This window comes from Bos mutus, chromosome X, assembly GCF_027580195.1.
Source record: "Bos mutus isolate GX-2022 chromosome X, NWIPB_WYAK_1.1, whole genome shotgun sequence".
Classification (NCBI taxonomy): domain Eukaryota; kingdom Metazoa; phylum Chordata; class Mammalia; order Artiodactyla; family Bovidae; genus Bos; species Bos mutus.
Window position 1 is genome coordinate 87,670,062 of NC_091646.1, and position 19,411 is coordinate 87,689,472.

At 40.1% G+C, this 19,411-nt stretch overlaps 1 protein-coding gene across 4 annotated transcripts in view; it reads left to right on the forward strand.

Moving 5' to 3' along the window:
* EFHC2 (EF-hand domain containing 2) overlaps positions 1–19,411 on the forward strand; it is a 241,029-nt gene that overhangs the window by 118,648 nt on the left and 102,970 nt on the right. For all 4 annotated transcript variants that reach the window (XM_070366045.1, XM_070366046.1, XM_070366047.1 and 1 more), the window contains exons 8-9: positions 4,690–4,855; positions 18,510–18,652. In XM_070366045.1, the coding sequence (XP_070222146.1) occupies positions 4,690–4,855; positions 18,510–18,652 (309 nt within the window). The remainder of the gene's footprint in view (positions 1–4,689; positions 4,856–18,509; positions 18,653–19,411) is intronic.

Consider the following 19,411-nt stretch of genomic DNA (forward strand, 5'->3'; position numbering starts at 1 on the left):
CCATCTTCACCAGATGCATCAACTTCAAATGTCCTGTGGTCAGTTTCAGTTGAGTCCTAGTGCCTAATTTCTTCCTGCTTACTTTTGCTGTCTCTAGAGACTTACTGTATTATATTTTAAAAAGTCATTTGTGCCTTTAAAGCTCATATAACATGAGCATTATGTCTTTAAAGAGAAAATTATGCAAATGCAAAGTTATGATGCATTTTATAGTCATGCTGACTTTTTATATTTCTTCTAAGATATGTTAAAATATCCCATTTAATAGACACCATTATTACACAACATTTCTTGAGTAACAACAGTATACTTAATGTAACTAATGGCTAGAAATTATATCCATGATTCAGGGAGGAGGGGAGTGAATCAGTATTCTCTGATTATCTTTGCATTTGCTTTTCCTGACTTTTTGGTAACATTAAATTAATAGACTTAATGTTACTTAGATGCAGTTTTTTTGGACATTTACATTTTTTTTAATAACTCATCTGGCTCTAAAAATTCATAAGACTAATCACATTTTATACATTATATTTTGGTATTCTTGAACCCCAAACCAGGACAGAGTCCTGGCAATAATTGTGGTCACATTTCCTTCCTTGCCAATAATCGTGGTCAGTAGAAACCTGGTGTCACCACTCTGCAGCGCCACAGGAAGAAGCTGACAACTGCCAATGACACAGCTAGGGCCCTCCCTAAGAGGAAGCCAGGGGGAGATTTCTAATGCAGTATACAGCCTGGGTGCCTCAGTACCTTCTCTAACCTATTGCCACCCCCAGCATATTTGGGAGGAGAAAAAATGGCAGACGGACCAAGAGGTGAAGTTGACCACAGTCCCAAGAAAGGCACATGAGAAGCTTTCTATTATGTAGAAGCACAGGGCTTGACAGAATCCCAAGAGATGTATATGTAAAACCCCTGTGTTAAACCCCATCTGGACTCCTAAAAAGATGAGATTCTTTTGTGCGTTTCAGGATTCTAAAGAGAAGGCAACTTCCTCCACGAAACAGTCCAGTGTGACTGCCCCACTAGGCAGCTTGGCTATCCCGCTGGCCCTGGCTAGCCTGCCGGGCAGGAGCCTGTCACTCCCTCCTTACTTCGTGTGCATGAACACGGACTGGCAGATGGAGGCCTGTCGGACTTTCCTGTAGCATGAAGGTTGGAAGAGGCTCCAGGGGCTCTAGCAGGTGTTTCTTTCACTGAAGGGACATGGATTTGAATGTAAACTGTTCTTACCTAGAATTCCTGCCTTGGGTTATTATTTTTTTGTCCATAAGAGGACTTTGTTACAATCGATTCTTAGTGGTTGGGACAACCAAACTAGTGTGTGTGTGTGTGTGTGTGTGTGTGTGTGTGCGCGCGCGCACATGCGCATGCTTAGTAGCTCAGTCATGTCCGACTCTTGCGACCCCATAGACTGTAGCCTGCCAGACTCCTCTGTCCATGGGATTCTCCAGGCAAGAACACTGGAGTGGGTAGCCATTCCCTTTTCCAGGGGATCTTCCTGACCCAGGGATCAAACTTGGTTCTCCTGCATTGCAGGCAGATTCTTTACCATCTGAGCCACCAGGGAAGCCATTAAGGATAAGCAAAAAAACTTAAAGCATATTTAATTTTGTGGAGTCATTTATAGCCATCTCTAAACTCTTGGTGTTAGAAACAGCAGAGCATCTAAGATGAGAGTCTAATGATCATTTGAACAAATGAGCCATCCCAAGATGCAACAGCAGAGGTAGAATTTGCTTCTAGTCTCACAACATGGCTTTGATGGACCTAACAATTTTGCTTTTTTTTTTTTAAACCTCTTGTATGCAGTGAAGAGGGTTGAAAATTAGATGATTTCTAACGGTTTTCTAGCTAGAGCTAGAAAATCATGTGATTATTTGACCCCAAAGTGACCATCCCACTGAAGTCATTTGACCTGCATATGGGGTACAAGCAGAGGTGGATTCAACCTCAAAAATAATGAAGCTTAAGCTTTAGGGTTCTTTTCTTTGCAGGGGCCCCATTCCAAGGCCCTGGGCCTAATTTTATCTCAATTATTTGACATTTTTTTGTCTTACAGAGGTTCTCCCAAATAATAAGCTTCAGGCCTCCCAAAACCTGGGTCCAAATCTCGGTTACTAGCAAATCAGAGGTGAATATCGAGGTAATTGAAGGCTTTTCTCAGAATCATTTCCAAATGAGATGATGAATAGTAAACCACTGTGAGGGAGCATTAAGATACATTCTTTAAAAAAGAGCCTGTCCCCTCTGTGTAAATTTGTTGGAATCTAGTCAGTTGTGAATGGACAGTCAATATATATGTTTTTACAAGTCTCTCGGAATTAGAAGCATCGGACTATTTGAAAGGCAGATGTGTTTTAGGATCTATTAGAATGTCAGTATAAGAAGATATTTGGGACCTGTGGCTGATTCATGCTGATATATGGCAGAAACCTGCACAATACTGTAAAGCAATTATCTTCCAATAAAATTTTTTTAAAAAGAAGATATTTGGGAAGATGCTTTGTAAAAAAAAAAAGTGTATACTTTTTCATTAAATATTTTTTAACACCTAAAACATGCAGGATGGTGGAACAATGGAAAACCAAAGACAGAAATTTATCCAGGCACAATTCCAAACCTTTGTGAATATACACAATTAACCCGTAAAAAATGGAATCTTGAGTCACAGTATCCAGAAAGACTGTATTGTTGAAAAAGTCAGACATGGTGGAATGGAACAGTTCTCGGCATTTATACACTAGATGGCACTGTGGGTGCAGAGGAAAGCTCTAAATTGATTCTTTTGTTACTTAAATCTGTTGCAAAAATGATGTAGTTGAGAAAACAACAGTGTGTTATAAAACCTGTAATTTTGGGGGGAGATGTAGAATGCATTCTTAATTTGAGATTCAGTGTGTGTCCTCTTTTGGTTAGGCTGTTTAGATTATTATATAGAGTTGGAGGCATATGTCCCCTGTTGGAAGAAACCAATCATGCCTGAATTTTCTAATAATCACGTACAGTTCTTCCTGCCATCCCCTATGGTCCTTTTCCTAAAAATGAAGGTACCAGTTAGTGGTGTGTTTCATGTTACAATTAGGAATGATAGGGTCTGCTGTAATTCTGACGAATTCCAATATTTAAACTTGCCTCTTTATTACCAAGGCTTCTCTTTAATTGCCACAAAAATAGCAATAGGAGAGGCTCACCAGTCATTTCCATACCCGCAGTCTGGCCGCCTCCTTTCACTAAGTCAGTGAGAAATATCTGATGGCATTCTCTTTGCTAGTATGTCTTCTGTGAGCAATTTCTGTCAGGGTGGAACAATACTCTTTTGGGGATTATGCTTGAGGAGGTTCCACACAAAGGCTGTTAGGAAGTCTAAGGAAATGTGAAAGTTGAAAATGTTTTCAAATCAGAGTTAGAAACAGCCCCTTAGCCTTTTGATCAATCAGTACAAAAAAAAAAAAAAAAAAAACTATCCCTCCATGTTAAGAGGTAGGCTGCCTTGGATGACACATTGGTGCACATTTTCAATTAGAAAGGTATGTACTAAATCTGTTCTCTTCCTTCTGTTAGAACTTTGGCAATGGAAAAGGAAATCTTTTCTTATGCGAGACTCCTTTCAGGCTCTAATGGAAACACCTATGGGATGGTCAACTTTGGGGAAGAGGTAGAAATGAGATTCCATGGGTTGTTTGGTTGCTTTGCTTTCTTTTGCTTTAAGAAAGATCCAGACATCATCTTTGCCATTTGTGATGTGCTAATACTAGTGATTGGGATCTATTGAGTCAACGTGTCATCTACTTCAGAGGGCATACTTGCTTCTCAGAGGTGGTACAGCCTCACGAATGAGTACCTAACAGCTCCCAGGCTATTACAAATATGTCTCCACCTGTCTCTTCATCTCTCCTTCATCACAGATGATAAATGAATTAAGAAGGTCAACCGTATTTACCACTTACCTCTCCCTTTGGCAGTGGTGGTTTTAAAAGTTGTGTTAGTTTGATTTGTGTTTTATTTATTAATTTTTGCAGTATCACATTTCAGTACGATTGCAGTCTTTTCTTGGGCAGTAATAGAGGCAACCTGGAGGGGTTGTTGGTGAGAAGAAATGTTGTTTTTGTTTTTGATCTAGGTAGTGAAGTATCATGGCCTGGAGCTGAGCTAGAGGAAAGGGAGAGGGCTTAAAATGTGGGCTCAGGAGGAAGAGACATCAGATGGGGAAGGTAAAGGCAAAACAGCCAGGAGTCAGTCCTATTTGGAAAGGAATTTAATTAGTGAGTGTTGACTAAAGATAGGAGAGGGCTACATTACAGGTTAAAATATGGAACGGGTAGCATAAAGTTTCAGACTTGAATTTTCATATCATTGGAAAAATCAAGGAAGAACAAAAAATATTCCGAAATGGGGATGTGATGACAAAAGATAAATGTTTACTTATTCGACACACTCAGTCTCTCTCTCTCTCTTTTTTTTCTTTCTTTTGAACCAATGGCGATTATTGAGTGAGTTCTGTGGTTTTTGTAAACATGATTGAAACCTCCCCTCTCAGGATTTTGGTGTGTTTTGTTTGAAAGAGTTTAAAATAGTCTACAAAGATCTCCATGTTCATCTTGAAAACATAACAAACCTTTCAAAACATCCATAATCAGGGCAAAAAAAAATATTGATGTTTCATCTGCCTTTGTTTTGTTATAGAGAACTTTACCTCGATTCCATGCAAGGCCCCATCTCCTCCAAAAATAGAAAGGAAATTTCCACCTTATACTGGCTTCGGTTCTGAAGAGGATTCTCTTCGCTCCTGCATAGGCCTTATGCCCACACCTCATCAGAGGAACTTCAAGAAGTTCATTGAATTTGACAGGTGCTTGAGGGAACTGTTATTTTAATCTGATTTTTCCCCAATGTATGTGGGGTTTGTAATATTGTCCTCATGACAAAACAGATGACAATTTATCTGATTTCAAGTCCAGGGACATGTTGTTATAACTTTAATGAAGATAATTAATATGTAAGTATTAACAGATTCTTACATCAGTGGCTATTTTTTTTACTTTTTTCCCCAGGTTTTTTGAGAAATAATTGACATAAAACATGGCATAAGTTTAAGATATGCAACATAATGATTGGATATATGTATGTATTGAAAAATGATCACCACAAGAAGATTAGTTCACATCCATACCTCACAGTTCAAATTTTTTTTCTTGTGATGAGAATTTTTAAGCTGTACTCTCTTACTTTCAAATATACATTATTATTTACTGTCGTCATCATGCTGTATGTTATGTCCCCAGAACTTATTTGTCTTAGAGCAGAAAGGTAGTTCCTTTTGATCACCTTCACTCAATTATCCCATCCACTACCCACCCCCCTAACTCTGGCAGTCACCAGTCTGATCCCTGTTTCTATGAGTTTGTTTTTTTAGATTCTACATGTAAGTGAGATCATGTAGTATTTGTCTTTCTATTGACTTATTTTACTTAGCATAATGCCCTCAAGGTCCATCCATGCTATTGCAAATGGCAGGATTTCCTTCTTTTTGATGATTGAATAATATTCCACTGTGTGTGTGTGTTCGTGTGTGTGTGTGTGTGTACACATGCACGTGCACTGTGTCCTCAGTTTTGCCTGACTCTCTGCGACCCCATGCACTGTAGCACTCCAGTCTCCTCTGTCCATGGGATTTTCCAGGCAAGAACTGGAGTGGGTTGCCATTTCCAACTCCAGGGGATTTTCCTGACCCAGGGATCGGACTTGTGTCTCTTACATCTCCTCTATTGGCAGGCAGATTCTTTGCCACTATGCCACCTGGGAAGCCCCATGTATGTGTGATATGTATGTATGTATTTTTTTACACTTTATCCATATACCTGTTAGTGGACACTTGTGTTGTTTCCCTGTGTTAGCTATTGCAAATAATACTGCATTGAACATGGGGGTGCAGATATCTTTTGGGGACAGTGATTTTGTTTCCTTTGTATATATATATCCAAAAGTAGAATTACTGTCATATGGTAGTTCTGTTTTTAATTTTTTGAGGTGCCTCCATGCTGTTTTCCACAGTGGCTGCACCAATTTACATTCCCATCAACAGTGCACAAGGGTTCTCTGTTCCCCACATCTTCACATTGAGTGGTTATTTTAATGTGCCATCTGGAAGCCCCTAAAGCCATATTATCCCCAATCTATATTGCCTTTCCATGTATATGTGTGTGTGTGTAAATGTATATATATATATATATATATGTATATATATATATATATATATGCTTTCCATATGTATCTATCTCAAGATAATCCCTAGGAAATGGTGTAGAGTAAGGGTCATCAGACTTTTTCTTAAAAGGTCAGATACAAATATTTTCTGCTTTGCGGACCATACTGCCTCTATCACAGTTGCTTAGCTCTGTCATTGTAGCATGAAAACAGCCATAGACAATCCATAAACAAATGTGTGACTGCATTCCAATAAAACTGTTTATGGACACTGAGAACCCCATGAACAGTATGAAAAGGCAGAAAGATAGGACACTGAAAGATGAACTCCCCAGGTCGGTAGGTGCCCAAAATGCTACTGGAGATCAGTGGAGAAATAACTCCAGGAAGAATGAAGGGATGGAGCCAAAGCAAAAACAACACCCAGTTGTGAACAGAACTGGTGCATAGGAACCTGGAATGTTAAGTCCATGATCAAGGCAAATTGGAAGTGGTCAAACAGGAGATAATAAGACAATATTGTAAAGTTTAAAAATAAAATAAAATTTTTTTAAAAAAAGGAGATAACAAGAGTGAACATTGACGTTCTAGGAATCAGTGAACTAAGATGGACTGGAATGGGTGAATTTAACTCAGATGACCATTATATCTACTACTGTGGGCAGGAATCCCTTAGAAGAAATGGAGTAGCCATCATAGTCAACAAAAGAGTCTGAAATGCAGTACTTGGATGCAATCTCAAAAATTACAGAATGATCTCTGTTCATTTCCAAGGCAAACCTTTCAATATCATGGTAATCCAAGTCTATGCCCCGACCAGTAACACTGAAGAAGCTGAAGTTGAACAGTTCTATGAAGACCTACAAGACTTTCTAGAACTAACACCCAAAAAGATGTCCTTTTCATTATAGGGGACTGGAATGCAAAAGTGGTAAGTCAAGAAACACCTGGAGTAACAGGCAAATTTGGCCTTGGAGTACAGAATGAAGCAGGGCAAAGGCTAATAGAGTTCTGCCAAGAGAACGCACTGGTCATAGCAAACACCCTCTTGCAACAACACAAGAGAAAACTGTACACATGGACATCACCAGATGGTCGACAATGAAATCAGATTGATTATATTCTTTGCAGCCAAAGATGGAGAGGCTCTATACAGTCAGCAAAAACAAGACTGGGAGCTGACTGTGGCTCAGATCAGGAACTCCTTATTGCCAAGTTCAGACAAAAATTGAAGAAAGTAGAGAAAACCACTAGACCATTCAGGTATGACCTAAATCAAATCCCTTATGATTATACAGTGGAAGTGAGAAATAGATTTAAGGGACTAGATCTGATACATAGAGTGCCTGATGAACTATGGATGGAGGTTCGTGACACTGTACAGGATACAGGGATCAAGACCATCTGCAAGAAAAAGAAATGCAAAAAAGCAAAATGGCTGTCTGGGGAGGCCTTACAAATAGCTGAGAAAAGAAGGGAAGTGAAAAGCAAAGGATAAAAGGAAAGATACACTCATTTGAATGCAGAGTTCCAAAGAATAGCAAGGAGAGATAAGAAAGCCTTCCTCAGCGATCAATGCAAAGGAATAGAGGAAAACAATAGAATGGGAAAGACTAGAGATCTCTTCAAGAAAATTAGAGATACCAAGGGAACATTTCATGCAAAGATGGGCACAATAAAGGACAGAAATGGTAGGGACCTAACAGAAGCAGAAGATATTAAGAAGAGGTGGCAATAAAACACAGAAGAACTGTACAAAAAAGATCTTCACAATCCAGATAATCATGATGGTGTGATCACTGACCTAGAGCCAGACATCCTGGAATGTGAAGTTAAGTGGGCCTTAGGAAACATCACTACGAACAAAGCTAGTAGAGGTGATGGAATTCCAGTTGAGCTATTTCAAATCCTGAAAGATGACACTGTGAAAGTGCTGCACTCAATATGCCAGCAAATTTGGAAAACTCAGCAGTGGCCACAGGACTAGAAAAGGTCAGTTTTCATTCCAGTCCCATAGAAAGGCAATGCTCAAACTACTGCACAGTTGCACTCATCTCACACGCTAGTAAAGTAATGCTTAAAATTTTCCAAGCCAGGCTTCAGCAATACGTGAACCGTGAAATTTCAGATGTTCCAGCTGGTTTTAGAAAAGGCAGAGGAACCAGAGATCAAATTGCCAACATCCGCTGAATCATCGAAAAAGCAAGAGAGTTCCAGAAAAACATCTATTTTTTGCTTTATTGACTATGCCAAAGCCTTTGACTGTGTGGATCACAATCAACTGTGGAAAATTCTGAAAGAGATGGGACTACCAGACCACCTGACCTGCCTCTTGAGAAACCTATATGCAGGTCAGGAAGCAACAGTTAGAACTGGACATGGAACAACAGACTGGTTGCAAATAGGAAAAGGAGCACGTCAAGGCTATATATTGTCACCCTGCTTATTTAACTTCTATGCAGAGTACATCATGAGAAACGCTGGGCTGGAAGAAGCACAAGCTGGAATCAAGATTGCTGGGAGAAATATCAATAACCTCAGATATGCAGATGACACCACCCTTATGTGAAGTTCTGGTGAAGAAGAACTAAAGAGCCTCTTGATGAAAGTGAAAGAGCAGAGTGAAAAAATTGGCTTAAAACTCAGCATTCAGAAAACTAAGATCATGGCATCCGGTCCCATCACTTCATGTCAAATAAATGGGGAAAAAGTGGAAACAGTGGCTGACTTTATTTTTCTGGGCTCCAGAATCACTGCAGATGGTGACTGCAGCCATGAAATTAAGACTCTTACTCCTTGGAAGGAAGGTTTTGACCAACCTAGACAGCATATTAAAAAGCAGAGACATTACTTTGCCAACAAAGGTCCGTCTAGTCAAGGCTATGGTTTTTCCGGTAGTCATGTATGGATGTGAGAGTTGGACTACAAAGAAAGCTGAGCACTGAAGAATTGATGCTTTTGAACTGTGGTGTTGGAGAAGACTCTTGAGAGTCCCTTGGACTGCAAGGAGATCCAGCCAGTCCATCCTAAAGGAGATCAGTCCTGGATGTTCATTGGAAGGACTGATGTTGAAGCTGAAACTCCAATATTTTGGCCACCTGATGCAAAGTGTTGACTCATTGGAAAAGACCCTGATGCTGGGAAAGATTGAGGGCAGGAGGAGAAGGGGACAACAGAGGATGAGATGGTTGGATGGCATCACCAACTCGATGGACATGGGTTTGGGTGAACTCTGGGAGTTGGTGATGGACTAGGAGGCCTGGTGTGCTGCAGTTCATGGGGTCATGAGGAGTCGGACACAACTGAGTGAACTGAACTGAACTGATGGACACTGACATTTGAATATCATATAGTTTTTACATATCACAAAATATTATTCTTTGAGTATTTTCAACCATTTAAAAACGTAAAAACCATTCTTAGCTCACAGGCCATATAGAAACAGGTGACTGGCTGTATTTGGCCCATAGGCTGTAGTGGCTTCCGTGATTTATAACTGTTTTATAGAATGTTAATTGATTTTAATTTAAGAGGCTTGGTTGAGTTCAGTAACCACAGATTGCTTATGTGGTGGAATATGATTTCAAAAGAAGGACTTTCAGAAGTGTTCCTAATACATGTGAGGAAAAATCTGCCCCTCAGTCATGTGTATAAATGTGGTACTGCTCATTGCTACTTTTTGCTTCTGTAGGAAATGGAGCTCCGGAGAAAGAAGTTGTGGTAGGAAGAGGAAGAGGGGTCGGAAAATGTTGCAGAGGCTTGAATAGGATGCAGACTAAACACTGAAGTCTTACATGAGGGGCATAATGGATCAGGAGAACCTGTGGAGAAAAAAGATAAAGAGAACATGGAGTAAGAGCAGGAGAAGGAAAACAACAAGGCATCACCCTGAATTTGATCAAATTCAATGGCATGAGATGCCATTGTAGAATATTTTGAGGTGGAGAGAACAGTTTTGGTATCGCGGTAAACATGGTAAAAATGCATTAAGAATTGTGTAGAGTGTCTGAAAGGCTATGTTTGCCTTGACATGATGCCCTTTGTCTTTTAAGAAGTAATCTTTTATTTGTAAGGACTTGGGAGTTTTGTTTTTAAGTTTCAGAGTTGATACTGCTCAAAGTGTGGTCCCCACACTTTGTGGTCTGTGTCTCACCCCAGACTTACTGAGGCCCAGTCTCTGGGGGTGGGGCCTGGCTCTGTGTTTTAACAAGACATCCAGGGGTTTCTGGTGATGGGCACCAGGGTTTGAGAACCACTAATTTCAGATCACATAAGAGGGACACCAACTCATACTCCATCCTCCCTTGTAGATAGCAGTATTTATGTGAAGTTCCAGGGCAGGACTTTTGATGGATTGTTGTTGTTGTTCACTCACTAAGTCACGTCTGACTCTTTGTGATCCCATGAACTGCAGCATGCCAGGCTCCCCTGCTTTTCACTGTCTCCTGGAGTTTGTTCAAATTCATGTCCATTGAGTTGGTGATGCTGTCTAACTAACTCATCCTCGGTTGTCCCCTTCTCTTGCCCTCGATCTTTCCCAGCATCAGGGTCTTTTCCAATGAGTGAGCTCTTTGCATCAGGTGACCAAATTATTGGAGCCTCAGCTTCAGCATCAGTCTTCCCAATGAATGTTCAGCTTTGATTTCCTTTAGGATTGACTGGTTTGATCTCCTTGTGGTCCAAGGGACTTTCAAGAGTCTTCTCCAGCACCACAATTTGAAAGCATCAGTTCTTCATTGCTCAGCCTTCTTTATGGTCCCAGCTCTCATATCTGTACATGACTACTGGAAAAACCATGGCCTTGATGGATACTTTTCACTAACTGCTGTTTTTAAGGGCAACCACGTGAAGGAGGTGGGCAGGAAGAATGTCCCTATTGTAAAAGGAGAGGGAATTTTTCTTATAAGTAAACAGGAGGAAACACGATCCAGGGTGTTGCTTCTGGAATCCAGTGGGAACAGTGTTCCTTGTGGGTAGTTGCCTTAGTCTCTCTTTCTGTCTGCACCACATCAACTTGCCCACAGAGCACTGACTATAGACAGCATTCCATGTTCTTGTCATGCTGTTGTGGCTGGAGAACAGTGGTCCAGGCATGAATAGCTCTAATTTCTTTTCTTTTTGTCCATTGCTCATTCTGTGCCAGGAATATGCTCCTTCTCTCAAGCTCCTCCCACACAGTGACCTTGTTTCCATAGAAACTGGCACATTCAGTTGGAGACTTACACATGAGTTTGAATAACCCAAGGTTTTCAAACCATGAGAACCTTAGGAAGATGATCTCACAAAGCATACAAAGAAAAGTTTCTTAATGCAAATAAATAAACTGTCAATTGAGACGTGCAACACACATGATGTGTATTGATGATATATATTGCTATTAAAATTGTACTTGTGTTCATTGTTGTATGAGGTTAACAGTCATCTATGGTGAGTCACTGGAGAGAGATAGTTTCAGATCAAAGCATATGAGGTTTTTTTTTTGATGGAATGGAGACTTATTGTCTGGGTAAAAATTCACTGTGGTGCCTGCTGGGTACATTGGCCAGTCTGACTTGGGAGAACCAGAAAAATATCTTTCTCATTGCACCTGGCTGAATTAGTTATTTTGTTTTCTGTGTGCTCACAATACTCTGCTGATCATACTTATAATAATAATAATAATATTACTAGTAAAAAGTAGTTTGTGGTTATGATGTGCTAACTACAATACTTGATCTCATTTAATCCTCAAAACAACCTCATAAAGTAGATAGAAGGAAATGGCAACCCACTCCAGTGTTCTTGGCTGGAGAATCCCAGGGATGGTGGAGCCTGGTGGGGTGCCGTCTAGGGGGTCGCACAGAGTTGGACACGATTGAAGTGACTTAGCAGCAGTATTGTACCCATTCTTCACATGAAGAAACTGAGGCTCAGAGAGTCTATTCAACTTACCTAATCTCACCTAAAAATTTAGCTAATTTTTAGTTCAGGTAGGATTTGAACCCAGGGAAATCAACTCCTGGAGTTCACCTTTCTTGCCCCAGAATCTGTACATATCATAGTGTGTGGCAGTTACTTGTTTATATATAGACTCAGAGCTTCTTGAGGGCAGGGTCTGGCTTTATTGTTTCTCTTAGAGTTAGAACAGTGCTGCTTGTGTACTTGGGATTCAATAAATATTTTGTCCATAAGAGAAGAGGAATGATAAATAAGTGAGTAAATAAAATGAACATTCACCCTTTTAGTTCTTAATGATGGGTAGAAGAGATGGATGGCTTCCTACCAGAAAGGCTGTTATCCCAGACTTTTGCTATTCATAATCATATAGCATCTAAAGATTCACAATTTAATCTTAATCTCTGACTTGTTTCAGATATTGTCCATCTGTTGTCTCCGTCAGTCATTTATTTTCCTCTTTCCCATCAGTAATAATAAGCCTTCATGTCTCTTCTAACCATAAGACTATAGCTATAGCTATCTTTAAGGTTTTTATTATGTATGTAGCCCTGGGTGAGCCAGTCATTTACCCTCAGTGTGCCAGACACTGATATTGGGGCTTGGGATCAAAACAGACACAGAGCCCTGCCTTCATAGAATTTACATTTTAGCTAGGGGAGGTAGATAATAAACAATAAAGATAATACATAAGTACATTCTCTAGTGTATGGAAGGTATTAAAGTGCCACAAAAAAATTAAGAAGGTAGCTATGAAGAGAATAAATGGGAACTTGGAATGTGGGACTTGAGGAGCAACCTGGGTTTCAATTCTTAAAATAGTTTAAATTGGAGGTTAATTGCTTTACAATATTGTGTTGGCTTCTTCCATACAACAAAGTGAATCAGCCACAAGTACACATATGTCCTCTTCCTCCAGGATGCCCCCCCACCCCTCCAGGTTGTCACAAAGCACCTGGTGTTTTGTGACAACCTGTGTTATACAGAAGCTTCCCACTGGCTATCTGTTTTACACACAGTAGTCATGTATGGATTCGACAATTGGACTGTGAAGAATGCTGAGCGCTGAAGAATTGATACTTTTGAACTGTGGTGTTGGAGAAGACTCTTGAGAGTCCCTTGGACTGCAAGGAGATCCAACCAGTCCATTCTGAAGGAGATCAGCCCTGGGATTTCTTTGGAAGGAATGATGCTAAAGCTGAAACTCCAGTACTTTGGCCACCTCATGTGAAGAGTTGACTCATTGGAAAAGACTCTGATGCTGGGAGGGATTGGGGGCAGGAGGAGAAGGGGATGACAGAGGATGAGATGGCTGGATGGCATCACCGACTCGATGGACGTGAGTCTGAGTGAACTTCGGGAGATGGTGATGGACAGGGAGGCCTGGCGTGCTGCGATTCATGGGGTCGCAAAGAGTCAGACACAATTGAGCGACTGAACTGAACTGAACTGAGTGTGTATATATGTCAGTGCTACTCTCTGAATTTGTCCCACCCTCTCCTTCCGCTATGTCCAAAGTCTGTTCTCTGTGTCTGTATCTCTATTCCTGCTCTGAAAATAGGTTCATCAGTACCATTTTTCTAGATTCTGTATATATGCATTAATTTACAAAATTTTTCTCTTTCTGACTTTACTCTGTATAACAGGCTCTAGGTTTATTCACCTCATTAGAACTGACTCAGATGTGTTCCTTTTTATGGCTGAGTAATATTCCATTGTATTAATATATATGTACCACAACTTCTTTACCCGTTCATCTGCCAGTGGACATCTACCAGAAAGACAAACAACCCAATCAAAAAGTGGGAGGAAGACTTAAGCAGACTTTTCTCCAAACACATGAAAAGATGCTCACCATCACTCATTATTAGAAAAATGCAAATGAAAATTACAGTGAGGTATCACCTCACACCAGTCAGGATGTCCATCATCAAAAAATCTACAAACAGTAAATGCTTGTTTCAATTTTAAACAGTGTGGTTTGGATAGACCTTACTGAGGAGAGGAAACATGTACTAGGCAGAAGGAACAGTCAGTGTAAAAATGCTGAGTAAGGAGCAGGCTTGGGATGTTCAAAGAATAGGCAGGAGGCTGACAAGGATAGACAAGATGAGTAACAGGCAGGGTAGACAGATTAAGAGAAGTAATGGGCAATCAGATCACATAAGGCCTTGCAGACCGTTGTAAGGATTCTTTTGACTTCAGGTGATAAGGGTACTCATTGGGAGATTTGAGCAGAGAAGTGACTTGATCTGATTTATGTATTCAAAGCATGACTCCAGATGCAGTGTTGAGCATAGAGTGTAGAAGGGCAATGGTGGAAGTAAAGACCAGTTAAAACAAGACTGTAGTAGTCCCAAGAGAAAAGTTATGATGGCTCCATCAGGGTGAGTGCCATGAAAATGATGAGAAATAGCAGATTCTAGAAATATTTTTGAAGGTTGAACCAGTAAGATTTCCTGGCAGATTGGATACAACAGGAGATAAAAATGACTCCCAAGATTTCTCCAACTGGAAAGATGGAGTTGCTATCTATTGAGATGAGAAAGACTGTAGTTAGAGTAGGTTTGTGTCAAGAGCAGAAGTTCAGTTTGAAACAAGTTAAGTTTGAGGTGTCAGATATCAAGTAGAGATATTGAGGTGGCGGCTGGATATGAGTCTGGGATTTGGGAGAGAGTTCTGAGCTAGAGACAGAACTTTGGAAATCATCCACATGTAGATAGTATTTAAAACATGAGACTAGAAGGGATCACTGAAGGAGTGAATATACACAGAGAAGTGGATGACTAAGTTATTCCTTGTTATCCTTGGGACACCCCAAATTAAGATATCGAGGAAAAGAAGAGGAACTATTGAAGGATACTGAAAAGAAGCAAGCAAGGAGGTAGGAGAAAAACCAAGAGAATATAGGATCCTGGAAGCCAAGTGAAGCAAGAGTGTCATGGAAGAAGGAATGATCATTTATACCAACTGCTGCTGATTGGTCAAGTTAGGCACAAAAGTGGACCATTGGAATTGGCATTGTGGAGATCACTGTTGACTTTGACAAGGGTTGTTTAGGCAAAGGTTGTTTAGAACAAACCTAATGGAAGTGGATTTAAGAGAATGGGAGAAGAATTCAAGACAGTGATTATAAGTAACTCTGGGCTGTGTGGAGAAAAGATTAAGACATAGCTGCTGGACTTAGGAATTTATCATTTGTTTTGAGACAGTGGGAACCACCACATTAAAAAAACAGTCAAGGATACAAGTCTATACAATGCTAAATCAGGTGTTACAGATAATATTTGGTACAGGAGGCATGAGTAGGTGATCAGCTGGGTAGGCAGCCATGGTCACGGAGAGCTCTACTGATTGAGGCCCAAATAGATGGGCAGGATTCTGGACAGGAATAAGAAAGGATGAGAGTGTACCCTGGGGGAGGGGATGACACAAAGCAAAAGGCTGGATATAGAAACAAGCTCAGTGTGGGGCGCTAAGTGAAGTGACTATGTGATTTGAGTAGAGAATGTTATAGGCAGTCATGACAAATAGGTGTGTGTGTGTGTCTGTGTGTGTGTGTATGTCTGAACTAGACCATTAATGGCCCAGAAAGCCAGACTAAGCAGTCTAGGTGGTATGATCGGAAGCAGGGAAAATGCTAAATTTTTTCTGAGTGCTGGGTGTATTGTGATAAAAAGAGTGTTTAGAGAACTTTGATAACTAGCTTATTAGTCAAATATCTGAAGATAACCTGCAAGTGTTTTTTTAAAGCATGCTCTGGGGATGATTTCATCAGAATCTCTTGGGGAGCTTATTAAAAATGTAGGTTTCTGGAGCTGCAAGTGAACTACTGAATCCATATCTCTAGGAGTGGGACTCTGGATTCTGTATATTTAACAAGCTCCCCGTGTGACTTTCACACATGACAACGTTTGTGAATGATCTTGCTTGAGTAGACTGTAGTGTTTAGTTCATTTTAGTCACTCAGTCAGGTCCGACTCTTTGTGACCCCATGGACTGCAACACACCTACAGATTGTAGTATAAATAAAGATTTTGCTTGAGTAGATTGTATTCCTGGTTGACAAGCTGTCTAAAACACCAAAATTACGTTTAAAAAGGCATATTAAACATGAAAAATCCATACTTAACATCCACACTTGTAAATTTATGTAAGTTCTAGGAAGCTAAATTTGCAGTTGTGTTCATTTGGCCTGACTTTAGACCTCATTCAGTTGTTTCAAGGATATTTCAGGCATCTGTAAAAGTATGGGTCTTTCATGAGAGGGGGGGTTACCAAATCTGTTTGTTACTTTTAAGTCCAATTATGTACCAGAAAAGATGGTTGAAAAGGTATAGCTGTCCCTTCCCTGTGCTGTATGAGGTCTGTCTGAAGCCTGGGAAACTAGGGACTAAGAAAACAGCTCTGGAGATCTGGCTGTTTTGCCAGGGCTGCCCTGGGGCTAGCCCCCATATTGCTACTTTCCATCTCACTTGAGGCCTCAAGCTGGGAATCATGGAGCCATGCTTTTTCAATCCTGCCTCCTTGGACAGAGAAAAACACCTTCTGCCTCTGTAAATCAGAAATATATATATATATATTTTTTGGTCTGTTTCTTTATAAATCACTGTGACTGAAAGGAAAGAATGACTTTCGGCATTGGAGACTGAAAGTGAGGACCTCTCTTGTGACAGGGAAGGGATGAAGTACATGGTTTATTTTACTCTGTTCCTGCTTGGGGTATTGATTTTGATTATCAGAGCCTTCCCAAAGAGTTTAGTGTTTGTCATGAATCTGCCTGCAATGCAGGAGATACAAGAGATGCGAGTTTGATCCCCAGGTTGGGAAGATCCCCTGGAGGAGAAAATGGCAACCCACTCGAGTATTCTTGTCTGAAAAATCCCATGGACAGAGTAACCTGGAGGGCTACAGTCTGTGGGGTCGTGAAGAGTTGGAGACGACTGAGTGACTAAGCATAGCACAGCACCACCTTTCACTAGCTAATATCCATAAACATACTTCTGCTGACAGACCATAAATTAATTTATTCCATAACCAGGCAGTCAATTTGGGGAACTTTAGGTTCTAGAATTTGATCTCATCATCAGTCTTCAAGACTATTCTATTCACACATTGAATTCTAAGTGCAAATTCCAGTCTACATGGATCTTATAACAACTTTCTACAAACATTTATTAAGTACTTAGAATGCAAAAAAAAAATGTTGTATTAGACACCGATTAATAAGATGCAGTCCTTGCCCTCAGAAAAGAGACTTGTAATGGCAACTTATGATATGGGTGATAAGTGTTATGAAAGGTCTGTCATATTTAATATAGCATTTGAAAGGGAAAAGGGAAATTTTCCCTTGAAGGGAGTTAGGGGGCTGCTGGGGAACTGGGAGAGTGACTTAGCAAGGAGACTATGTGAGGTTGGAAGAAACATAAGGAATGGGCTTGAGAAAGTGGGCAGTGAAACGGGGAGGTTGCTTCAGGCACTGGCAAAGCACAGCCTCTTGCCTCCTGGGGCAGCAAGGCCCAGGCGCAGTGCTTCTACTGACATGGTTGCTGTGATTATTGTCCAACCTTGTGAGTAGAGAACATCCATTTAATGCAGATGGTTTGAGCAGTGTGTTTATGACATTTGTTTTGGGTACGTTTTCCCAATGTGTTACCCTGGACGTTTTCCCACTGTGTTAACCTGGACCAATAGGTGTGTGTGTGTGTGTGTGTGTATGTGTTTGAACCCAGACTATGAATGGCCCAGAAAGCCAGAATGAACAGTCTCGGTGGTATGATCAGAAGCAGGGAAAATGCTAAATTTTTTGAGTGCTGGGTGTATTGTGATAAAAAGAGTGTTTAGAACTCTTTGAAAGAGAACTTTGAAAGAATAAGAGATATTTTAATAAACTGGGAACATGTCTCTGCATATAGATTTAAAGCCCTAAAAGAAAATGGTTGAACTTTTTCAACCTTTGAGAGTTTATGCCAGTGTCTGAAAACCATAGTGCACTTGGATGGGAGGCGGGTGAAAGGAGTCAAGAGTACACACTTCCAGTTATAAAATAAATAAGTCATAGGAATGTGATATATAGCATGGTGACTGTAGTTAATAATACTACAGTACATATTTCAAAGTTGTTGAGAGAATAGATCTTAAAAGCTATCATCACAAGAAAAAAAATTTTGGTGATGAATGTTAACCAGACTTAACTGTGTTGGTCATCTTGCAATATATACAAATATCAGATCGTTGTGTCATACACCTGAAACTAATATTATATGTCAATAAAAATGGCATATATTTTGCAGGATTTTTTACATATGTAATATGCAAAATATTACTTATATAATGCTATAACCTTCATTTTTTCTTCCATTTAGCTATGGCAACATAAGCAATACACTCCGGTTTTTTGCAAAACTAATCACACATAAATGTGCTGATGTGGAAAGGATGTTTGTTATTTCATATTTTCTCAGTGATGACACAATTTCAGTGTTTGAACCCATAGAGAGGAATTCAGGTAAGAGACATACTACCCATAGCAATTTCCTCAGAACAGTGAACTGTCTCTTCATGTTGAAAGTTATGGAATATAATCTCATTTTTATAGCCTAGATGATCTAAGAGAGTGGCTTTCTTTCTTTTTTTTTAACCACTAAAAGTTCATTTTACAAAGACCTCTTAAATGGGAACTCAGACATATAAAATGGTAAAAGAGGAATAGTTTTGGTTGGCTTAGGACTGGGGGACTCAAGACACCTCCTTTTTGACACTGTCCCCATTTCCTTTGTGGTCTCTGAGGCACCTCTGTGGAATCCAGTGGCTTCAAAATTATGGTCTGGCTGCCACAAATTCTGTGTACAGCTAGCAAGACAAGAATAAAATCTGTATTTGTGATAATATCACTTACAAAATAAGACAAGAATCCCCGATTAACAAATTTAATCTTCAGAGTCTATTTCCCTCTGGCTGTTGAGGCCGGTGCCAAGGTTCCAGCACCAAGGCCCATGGGATGGCCTTGCTGCAGTGCACTGATAGGGTGGCCATTGCTGAGGAAAGCTATTGATTTTGACTTACCAAATTATGGAACTGTAGGACTCTATCCTTTGTCTCAACATGTTTACAATTTTTATCAGTGCTGAAGATACACGTTCGGGAAGAATAGTCCATGGTGTACTTGGTTAACCGGCTCTCTGAAAAAAATTTAAAAGCTCTATTTTGTACCATTTGTCAATTTCCATGATGTAAATACCCAAACCATGGCCAGTTTCAAGCAACC